At 35.6% G+C, this 10,840-nt stretch overlaps 1 protein-coding gene across 7 annotated transcripts in view; it reads right to left on the reverse strand.

Annotated features, from left to right (window-relative positions):
• The window catches only part of NTNG1 (netrin G1), a 433,521-nt gene that overhangs the window by 420,081 nt on the left and 2,600 nt on the right, over positions 1–10,840 (reverse strand). For all 7 annotated transcript variants that reach the window (XM_069090496.1, XM_069090499.1, XM_069090500.1 and 4 more), the window contains exon 2: positions 3,258–4,035. In XM_069090496.1, the coding sequence (XP_068946597.1) occupies positions 3,258–3,503 (246 nt within the window). In that variant the 5' untranslated portion in view covers positions 3,504–4,035. The remainder of the gene's footprint in view (positions 1–3,257; positions 4,036–10,840) is intronic.

Genomic DNA, 10,840 nt, shown 5'->3' on the forward strand with positions numbered 1-10,840 from the left:
GTGTGCCTATATTTAAGCCATTATCACTGACTTGGTCTATAATGTGCATGAAAATAGTCCCAAAGTATTCATTTAGATGATAGATTATTAAATCCATTATGCCAATAATATGCATATTAAGGAGTACAAATTAAGCATTGACAGGTAATGCCTCATAAACCCTGTATTCTTCCCTGAAAAACTGCCATGTGCAATGACTAACTCAAATCCACAGAAGACTCAGGCACTTGAGTGATGGCCTGGATTCTGAGTGAGCCCACATTTACAACTTAAGAAATTTGAAGTTTGATATTCAGTTTTATTTTATTTTATTATGAGTTTTTTGGGGTTTTTGGTTGGTTTTTTTTTTTTTGGTCAGAATTCATGGACTACTGGGAATGAGTCCAATGAAGGCTAGAGTTAGAAAACTAGGTCAAAAAAAAAAAAAAAATCTTTTCTATCAAAGGAAAAAACATATCATTCACAAGTCCATAAGTAAACTCCTAAAACACAGTAGGATTATAGATCTAACAATCCCTGAAAACAGGTCCTCCAGAATCCAAATTCAACGTTCTTAGCCCTACCTCATGTTGCCTCCCCCATAGGAGCTATACTGAGGGTAAGCAAAAATAGAAAATACACACAGGTAAACCACCCACTGAATATGGTATACCAGTTCATGCTGCTTGGAATTACAAGTTGAGAAAGACTCTATTTTGAACTTTTTTGTTCATGTCTACATTCTCAAACAGCTTCAAAAAAGTCATGATATCATAAGTGCCATAAAGAACTGTATAGAAAAAGCCCTTTGAATCACAGGAAACATTAGTGGACATCCTTCTTACACCTTAAGGAGTTGGATATTATAGCATATATCACCTGAAAAGCAATTTCCCCTAGATTCACAATAATGCTTTGAGCCTGTCCTCTGACCTTTTGTCAGAAACAATTAAATATGTTTTATAAAGATGACAAACTTCTTGCTCTCCTTTACAGACTTTATGAAAATTATTTGTGATTCGTTGTAAATAATCACCTTTTATGGAAGTCTCTTGATTCTACATTTCAAATTATTTGCCCAGCACACATCCGTTTCCCAGAGAGAAAAGTCCTCTTTTTTGAAATATTTAGACTTTTGAAGTACTTTAGTCATAGTGACACCTAATAGCCAACCTCTTTTTCTCGCTCTCCACAAAATCAGGTCCAGCTTATAATTCAAACCAGTCCCCAAAGGCACTTCTGGAAAATGGCAAGCCCTTAGTGTTCAGGTGAAAATGCTCTGTATTGCTCAAAATTGTTTCCTGTTAAAAAGCCTGTTTCTAAAATGCTAGGTCTAAGATGATCTTATGCTAATTTAACTCACTGGGGATGGTGAACAGATGTTACTTTGATTAATAGTTTCAGTATCCTGAAAATGCCAGGCCAGGTTCAAAACAATAAAGTCAGGTAAGAAATGTATTAAAAAGCATCATCCTCATATTTGTCATGTTGGAGGAAAATGGTATCATATCTCCTACACCAAATAAAGGCCAACTGTAAACCAAAGTAATAATATTGAAAAAAAAAGTTACCTAATCCCTTTAATTTCCATCACCACACCGTACATTATCACTTTTTAGATATATTTGCATATCTGTCCTTTTTATTAAAATATTCCAATATAGGTACCCTAATGATCCATTTTTTTTAAATTTTACCCACAAAATCATAAAATTTCAAGCTGGCAGGGACCAAAGACCATCTATCTAGTTTAAATTCATTTAAGAAGACCATTGACAAACTGAAACATATGTAGGAGTTGGAAACTAAGTTGGTCAAGGGCCTCAAAATCATTCCATATGATGATCAGTTGGAAGAAATGAATATATTTAACCTGGAGGAGAGAAGTCAGTAACATACATAGTCAAGTATTGAAAAGGCTGTCATATGATAATGGGTTTGTAACTTATTCTGCTTGGACCCAGAAAGCAGATCCAGAATCAATAAGTAGAAGCTAGAAAGAGTACAATTGTTTTTCTTTATGTGCTTCCTTGATAGAATACAAGCTCCTTGGAGGCAGGTACTGTTTCATTTTTACTTTGTTTTCCCAGAACTGTGCCTAGAACATAACAAGTGCTTAATAACTGATTATTGGTTGATTAATTAGTAATTAGAACCATCTAAAAGTAAAATGAGCTGATTCAAGAGGCAGTAGATTTAAGATTTACTGGAGGTCTTCACTTATCAAAGATGGTGCAGAAGGAATTCTTTTTATATGTCTAAGTAGGAATTGATGGTCCTCAGTGTCCCTCCCAACTCTGAAATTCTGTGAATCTCCTTATTTTACAGATAAGGAAATTGAAGTCTAGAAAAATTAAATGATTTATCTATGATCACCCCACTATTCAATGTCAGAACCAGGACTAGAAACCAAGATTCTTGATTTCCCTATTTAGTCCTCTGTCCACTATGCCACACTGTCCTCTTTCCCCTCCCCCCACTGCCCAAAGAAGAGTTAGAAGCACCAAGAGAACAATTTTTTTGGTCATATTTTTTGCCAAGTCCAGGCCAACATCTACATTTCTGTGCCCTGGAATTGCTGGCTTCCAGGAATTAATTGCATGTTCAATAGGAATGTCTTTTCTGAAGGAGCATTTTCCTGACATTCTATTAATTTGCTATCCTTCTATTCTGTAGCTCTTGGGGACTGCAGAAAGAGAGGGATCACTTAACCAAATCATAGCTGTTTCCTGATACAGACAAACTCAAAGCAGGATGGGGGGAAACTCACCTGTGCTTGGGTCTAATCCAAAAGACTCAGTCACTCACTACCCATCTTTGCCCTAGTATCATACTACTACTAATAATCATCATAAATAATTGTTATAATGATAACTTATTATCTGACCATATTTTTATTGTTATTGCTATTATATCAGAAGGTATTTCAATCATCACCACCCCACCACCCCAGGCTTACATTTAACCAACCAAATAGAACCAAGTCCCATTCAGAGCACCCACATCTGAAATTGGGCATTGAGCTCAACTTTCGTAAAGTACACTTCCTATTGCAAAAACCTCAGTTTTCCAGGGAATCCAGCCATGAGCCACAGTGCATCAATCATACTGCACAAATTATCATTCCAGCTACAAGAAACCTTCTTATAGAATTAAGCTATCCTGTTAAAACAAACTGAGGCTTCCACTCATTTTATGTCTTCACACTCTAAACATTTGGGTATGTAGGTCATGCCCCCACTTAACCTGGAAATACTCTTGTTAAAAGTTTCTCTCACCATTGCACAGAATGTCTCAGGCGGGTCTCCACAGGTAATATCAGGAGGATCCAATTTCACTTTCAGATATTTTGTCATGTCAGTAGCTTCTGGCTGGCAAGCCATGTAATCCCAAATTTTCCCTTCTTCTGTGTAAATCTGAGTCTTACACACATCATAATGTCCCCACACTGATGGGTAATGCTGCATCACTGAGGACACAGTAACCCAAAGGGCATGAATTGATAAGAATCTTGACAAATACATCTCTAAATCCTTTGAAAACTTCACCAGGACTGAAAAAAAGTTGGTGGACTGTAACTTTGCTTTCTTTAGGTATATTGTCTGTATATATATATATATTTTTTTAAATATACATACACAAAGAGGCCCCAAAGCAGGTTCCAAAGCCAAGACTGGTGATGTCTTAGAATATAGTGCTTTTTTGTGTAAGTCGAGGACTTTGGTGGGAGCCTATCATACTCATGTGACGGCCTTTAAAACCAGCCCTAAGATTTTTCTTTGTCCCAGAGCTGATGTCTAGGATTGTTGGGTCTTACTTTGCTTTGTTTTGATTTTTCTTGTTGTTGTAACAGATGTCCAAGAAGGGATGATAATTTAGCAAAGTGGTAGGTCTTCAGTTATACTGCCGATAACCCTGAGTGATCCTCCTCTATGTTCACGGCTCACAGGGGATGCCCAGACTCGCTGATAAATCAGTATCTGAAGCAAAAGGATGAGTGTCTACAGCCCGGTGTCTGTTTCCCATCAATCATTCTTTTCTTCTGGCACCAACACCCTTTTAGAAACAATAAGAGTAAGAGTTATTGTCCCAGAATCAATGCATTACCAAATGTCTGATATGTTGACATTTGGGAGGTTTGATGTAATATAAAGCAAATTGGTGTAATATGGATAACCTTTACTGTGGCTGCTTTGCTAAAATGAACAAACCACAGAAATCATTCATATTGGGAAGCATTCTGATATGAAGCATTTAACTCTTCCATAACAAAGGCACATATGTGCTGCTGCAGGTGACTTACAGGTTTTTTTGGTTCAAAAATTATATTTCTATCTAGGCTAAATGGAGAGCAAACAGCCAAATTTAAACATTTCTCATATAGCTGGCAGGGCTGAAAATCCTGAAAGAGAACAATGGGGGGAAATGAGCTCTTTTATTACAATGACAAAGAAATGACAACTACAGGTATGGCTTTTGTCTCTTGGCAGAGGGACCCTAAAGATATCCAAATTCCTTGTACATTTCTCAGCTTTTGTTAGCTTGAATGAAAAACAGTATTGTTGGCACTAGACTGTCCCTTTGGATTTGCTCATTAGTATTAGAAGAACTTAGAATCTTTTATTTAGCTGTATTTAGTGATAGAGCTGAGACATAGTTCACTGGAAATTATTTAAAAATAAATCTAGAAGGGCAAATTTTTCTCTTTTTGGATCTTCCATTCTCTTAGCTTTTTTTTTACACGCTATTTCTGTCTTTTCTGTAACAGGAGTGGAGAATTTGTCCCAAAGGCCAACATTATGCACTGTATTAAAACTTTGATCTCTGAAATGCCCAGTTTAATGGGTAAAATGCCCAGTTTAAAACACATACATAAAAATAGAAGAGGGCAAGTTAACAGGCCATGAAGAAGAATGATATGACATTTATTCTAAAATAAAACTCTACCATTTCACAGTGGGTTTAATTAATGACTATTACTGACAATCCACATTTAGACACAAAGGTGTCACTAAATCTGACTTAAAACTTTTCTCTATTGAGCTAGCTTCTTGTCAAAACTAAACAAATATTTACATTTTAAATCCAGACACAATTAAAAATAATAAAGTAGGTAAGATGATCAAATGATTCATTGTCCATGTGTAATTTTACACCCAGAAAAATGATTTTTTCCTCCACAATTCAAAAGTGAAAAAATGCAGTTTCTATGAACTTCACCATAGATCTCTAAATCCACACAACACTCTTCAAACATGCAAGTTGTCTTTAAAACAATCCTATAAGAGGGCTTACCATACTTAAATAATGCACCATCTTAAAACGAACTAAGCTACAGACACTACAAAATGCCAACAGATGGTTGAATAGTGTTTCCATAGCAAAGTAATTTATAATAATTGCTTTATGGATGCAAGTGCAATTTTCATTATATTCCATTCATAAAATGTTATCATACAGCTGCAATTTGCAATATTTTCTATTAGGAAGTGTGTTGAATATTTGAATTTCCATGAAGAAGTAATTAGTAGTTTGTCTAAACATGTATAAACTACAGATCTGAATTTGTCACTTTTTTAATAAAGTAAAACTTGTATAGGGCATATTTTAAAAATCTTAAACTAAAAAAAAAAAATGTATTGTGACCCATGTGTTGTGGCTTTTTGAGCATTCATTCTGGGTTTTTTCCCCCCATTTTTAAGTAACAGTTTCAAGGTTAGTATTTTTATAAATACGTATTTGATAAACAATTGAATGATTTCTGAAAGTGTTAAAAGTAATGTAAAGTAAACATTGTCTGGATATGTGTATTGAACATGTTTACTATGTGAGTACATCCACTAGCAAATTTTAAAGTGAGGAAACACAGCACTGCTACAAAAGAGTGACAAATCTATTAGACCTGAAACTATTAACTTTTATTCTTAAATGTAACCATATAACTACTTATGTATCAAGAATGATTTGATTGGTGAAAATGGCAGATGCTCTCTTAAAGTATCTGGAATAAGTTGCTTTGATTTTGATTTTGCTAACATCATGGTGGTTTTTGTTTGTTTTATATATGAAGAACACAAAATCTAAGCTTTTATCTATAAATTTGAATTATCCCTGGGGTTCTATTTATTGGTTTTCAAAAGGAACTCATGCAATTCCACCTTTTCATTATTGGTAATTCTATCCTTTCTCTATTTTTCCACCTAACTTACTGTAACTTCTATACTTAGTTCAAGCAAAGCAAACAGTGCTACCAATATCTAACTTAGCAAAATTGTAAGGAAATGTACATATTTTTATGTATGGTATGAGCATGGAGGTAGGACAAGGGTTTGCACCTGTTAATGTCTCATGACACAACAATGCTGTCAGTATAAGAAATTCTAACCGAAAGGACTCCCAGTTATAATGATGGTCATTACATAGAATTATATACTATCACATTGATCTACCATAGTGCCCTGACAAGGGAAAAAATGCAGAGGAGTGCAAGATATTTGAATATTAGGCAAATGTAGGACTGAGCAACAGACATCTCTGACAAGAAGCAGCCAATTATAGCTTAAATTCCTGGCACACAACCAGTTGTGATTAATAGTTTTCCATTACATTACAGACATATTATTAATGTATTAAAAATGTCAGGCTTTGGCAAGAACTAATACAGCATATCTCAGTTAGTCTGCAGAATCGCCACTTAATGAGCTCCTGTTGACACAGAGAAAGACATTGACCAAAGTGTATTAAAGAGTACGGGGAGGGGGTCATCAAGGCTCTCATAACCCAATTATGCTATTTGTCTTTATTATTCTTAATCTTTGTAGTGTCACTCATTATGTGCTCTGGGCTTGGAGAATTTCCTGTTTCTCAAAATTGCATAGACTTAAAAAAAATCACATTAACTAAAAATTAAAAAGAAATTAAATCTCCACATTTAAAAAAAAAACATTTAAATGTTAAGCAGTAGGACAGAAAAGACCTTTGTCAAATCCAAGCATTTAGTATTAAAAATATAAATTAATAAAAGGGAAAAAATTCTCCCTAAAGAACATAACAAGATCACTTCTAATATCTAGATTTTGAGTCTTTTGCAGCCTTAGTCTCCATCTGAGGATAGATTCAACTGGGTTCAACTCAAATTCTAGATGGGTTTTAAAAGTCTAAGTCATAGCCACAAAGGGCTAGGCAGCCTTATTATGCAAAGAGGGGTATTCAATGACATATTTTGGCATTTAGCACACTGGGGCTATCCCTTCTGAGCTATAGCTGAATTAATTACAAAGTAATTCAGGATTTGAATTTTTTCATGTGCCATATCCCCTAAATATATGCAACACTAGAAAAGCTCTCTGACAGGGTCAGATCTCATGATGTCCATTTCTTTAGTCAGCAGACCTTAAAAACTCAGAGTAACTAAGTAATGTCTTTGGGTTTGTCAGCAACCCCAAACACTGAAGAATTGTTTTAGACAGAAACTCCTGCTACCACATTATAAGTACTTGATAGCACATGGATCATTGTATAAGTGTGTGGCTGAAATGTAAAAATATGTACATTTTTCATCTATCCACCTGACAGATGTTATTGATCAGGGATGGGATGTACTATAAAAAATGGAATGCATACAGTACATCTTTTTGTTTTTTTTCAGTTTCCTTTAGCTGACTCACTTCCACCATGGATTGGCTTTCCACAGTGTTCCAAAGGCCCTTTCTTTTGACCCAAATAGAAGCCCCAAACTTCTAGCTGCAAGCAGTTATAATTAAAATGATTGCTAGACAACTCTACCAAAATAAACTTCCAATTCTTTTTGACATCTTACGGTCAAACATCAAGATCTAGTTATTTTAGATGGTTTCCAGAATTCCATTTTGTATAGAATCTCACACTTGGTGGTATTGCTGGGCCGATATGTGTTCTATTGACTCTGGGTTTTGAATTCAGGGTGCAACTGGAAATGGAGGCTATGAATCCATTCCCCATCAACATTAACTTGATAAATATATGTACTCTGAAATGGAAAGAAATAGAATAATGTGGTTTGCAATCATATTCCATTGGGGGTATCTCAATTGAAAAAGGTATAGACAGTTTCAATTACCTATCAATTGACAACTTCCCAAACAGGAACAATAAAATTCACTGCCCATATTGTCTTTAAAAAAAAAGATATTTGAACACTTTGCATTTAGGGATCTTTTTGTAGCAAAGTCAGCATTTCTAAGTATCTCCATTGGATATAGATTGGCATTAGTAATTTCCTTAATTCTTCTGGTTAAAATATAAAGAACTGGATTGTTTTGTGATGTCAGTAGTATACAATATTTACATCATGCGATATTATAATCATTCACCTAGCCTTTGAGATCCTGAACACAGCCAAAGCATTTAAATAAAGTGCCCATTTTTTTTTCAGGAGAAAATCTTCCACTTAAACTGGACAGCATATACTTTGTGGGATGTATATTTTAGGTTTTAGGGTTAGATAATCTGCTTGATTATGAAAATCCCTCATGCTATTTCAGAACCAAAGAACCCAATAGAAAAGCTGGCTTTCATTCCCAATGAACTTCTCTGTCTGTTCAGTCAGACACTAAATTCTCCCATCTTCCAACTAGCCAAGCCAGGAAGATCCACATTCTCCAAAAATGGAAGTTTATGGAAATAAGCACCTGAAGTTTGAACCCAGAGCTCCAGGAGGTGATAGAGCATGTCATTTTAAAAACTATACTAGATTTCTGCCTGTTCTGTGATACATTATTATCACATATACATGCACACTTGAAATCCACTGCAAGAGTGATCTAAAAAATTATTTTCTTTCAGATATGCTTTTGTAACTGTCAGTACCTTTTCCAAAATCTTCCCGACACATGAAATCTTAAGAGACTATATAAATATGAATTCTGTTCCTGGTATGATTCAGTGTAAAAAAAGTTATCCAAGATAAATATTTGCATAAATTTTACACAACTGATAGGAACAATATCACACTTCATCCTCCACCCTCATAAAACAGGGACAGGCAATGCTCATAAAAGTTGCCCAAACTAAAAATTCAATAGTAAATACAGTTGGGGACTTCAACAAATGAAAATTTGTTATTGTTATCAAATTCCTCAGATTCACCAACTCCTGAATTCCAAAAGGGGAAATATCACTGGGCTAGTAACCAAGGTATGGAATCCATGGTATTGTGATATTGCCATTCAGTGGTGGCAAATATCATGCTTCATGGCATCTGAAAAAAAAAAATTCCAGATAGGCTCCATGCAACAATGAAAAAAATTGTATTGACAAAGGGTTCAAATGTGAAGGACTCTGTGTTTTCCTTTTTCTTCTGATATTGATAAAAAAGAAAAAAAGAATGAGGTTAAAGTCTCGGGATTCTCTCCTTAAAGCAAGGTAAAGTTTAAACAACTAAAACAAAACACAGTCAACAGCCTTATCTGCAACACATGTTATCAGAGGTAGCCTTTCTCCTTTGCCATGGTGGAATTCGAAGGAAGGAAGTAGTCAAGACAACTTACTGAGTCCAAAATTGATAACATTAGTTAACACATCCAACAGTAAAGATGTTCAGTAAAGGCGACCTATTTCCAATAAACTTTGGTACTTGGGGCATTAATTCTTCTGAAGTTTAACTAGTAAATGTACTTTAAGAAAGATTTGGTTTTTATTCATTTTCCCAGGCTAAAGTTTTAATTTTTCAAATGCTCATAGGGGGAGGGCACTTTTAGTGATTTCCATCCTAAAACTGGGCTGTATTTCCAGAACAAGTGAGGTGCCAACTTCACCATATGCTTATTGGAATTCTCAGTCTTTTCTATTCCAAAGACTGACACACTGTTATGATACAGGACGGCTCCTTTATTTGGTGAGGGGACTCTGTTCCCATCTTCTAGCAGATTTTGTGCTAGTTACATTGTTTGTCGAATCACTTCTATTCTCTCCTTTTAAAGTTCTGGTTCCCTACCATCCTTGGGCCACAAGATATGTTCCTTCACTAACCCTGATGGCTTTGATGTCCTTGGCTTGGGGGGAAGGGATAGGGGAAGCCAGGTTGCTAATGTTCATTCCAAGAAGTTGATGAGGATGGCTTGAGGTTTTATTTATGAGCCTGAATTTAATTAGATGGTGGTGGGGGAAGGGGAGGTTGTGGAATCACATTGAATGCACTGAGAGGAGTTTCAATGACATGCCAATATATGAGGTCCTAGATTAATTAGACACCAGAGGAAGAAAAGCAGTAAAAAAATCAACGGAGAAAAAATGATACTTGTCTCCCCCCCCCCCCCAAAAAAAAAAATTCCGCTTTTACATGATGCAATGGCAGGAGAGCCAACTCTAGCTCTTGCAAACAATAGGTCCTTTAGAAAAGCGGCTAGTCATCTTCCCCAGTGCAAGGACAGGGTACTCTTAAGTGGATCCTGAAAAATTGGTCCCTGGTTGCGGTGCCCAAAGAAACAGCAGAGGGCGCAGTTTCTTTTTATATCCAACTTTTCCCTGTATGAATCACTTAATTGGTTATTTTGAGCCCAATAATATTCGCTATTATTTGTATTATATATAGATATCCACAGATCCATACAGAAGAGAATAGCATTGTGAGCAATTCAATTTCCCCAGCCGTATCCATCGACTAATTCATTTAATGGTAGTAAATAATCTGAAAAAATATTTCAGCCTGCATTCCGAAGTCTATTCCTCTTTCAATCCTTCTTTCTCTCCCAGCTGCAGGGCATGGGACAGTAATGCTTTAATCTTACACCAATAAAAGGGATTAAAAGAAAGACACTTCAAAAGCCTCTCCCCTTAGTCCCCAGCACCACCCAGGCTGCAAAAAGACTATTTTTTTTTTTTT

Source organism: Petaurus breviceps, unplaced genomic scaffold, assembly GCF_028583685.1.
Source record: "Petaurus breviceps papuanus isolate PSGF00001 unplaced genomic scaffold, PetGlider_PUasm1.0 186, whole genome shotgun sequence".
Lineage (NCBI taxonomy): Eukaryota > Metazoa > Chordata > Mammalia > Diprotodontia > Petauridae > Petaurus > Petaurus breviceps.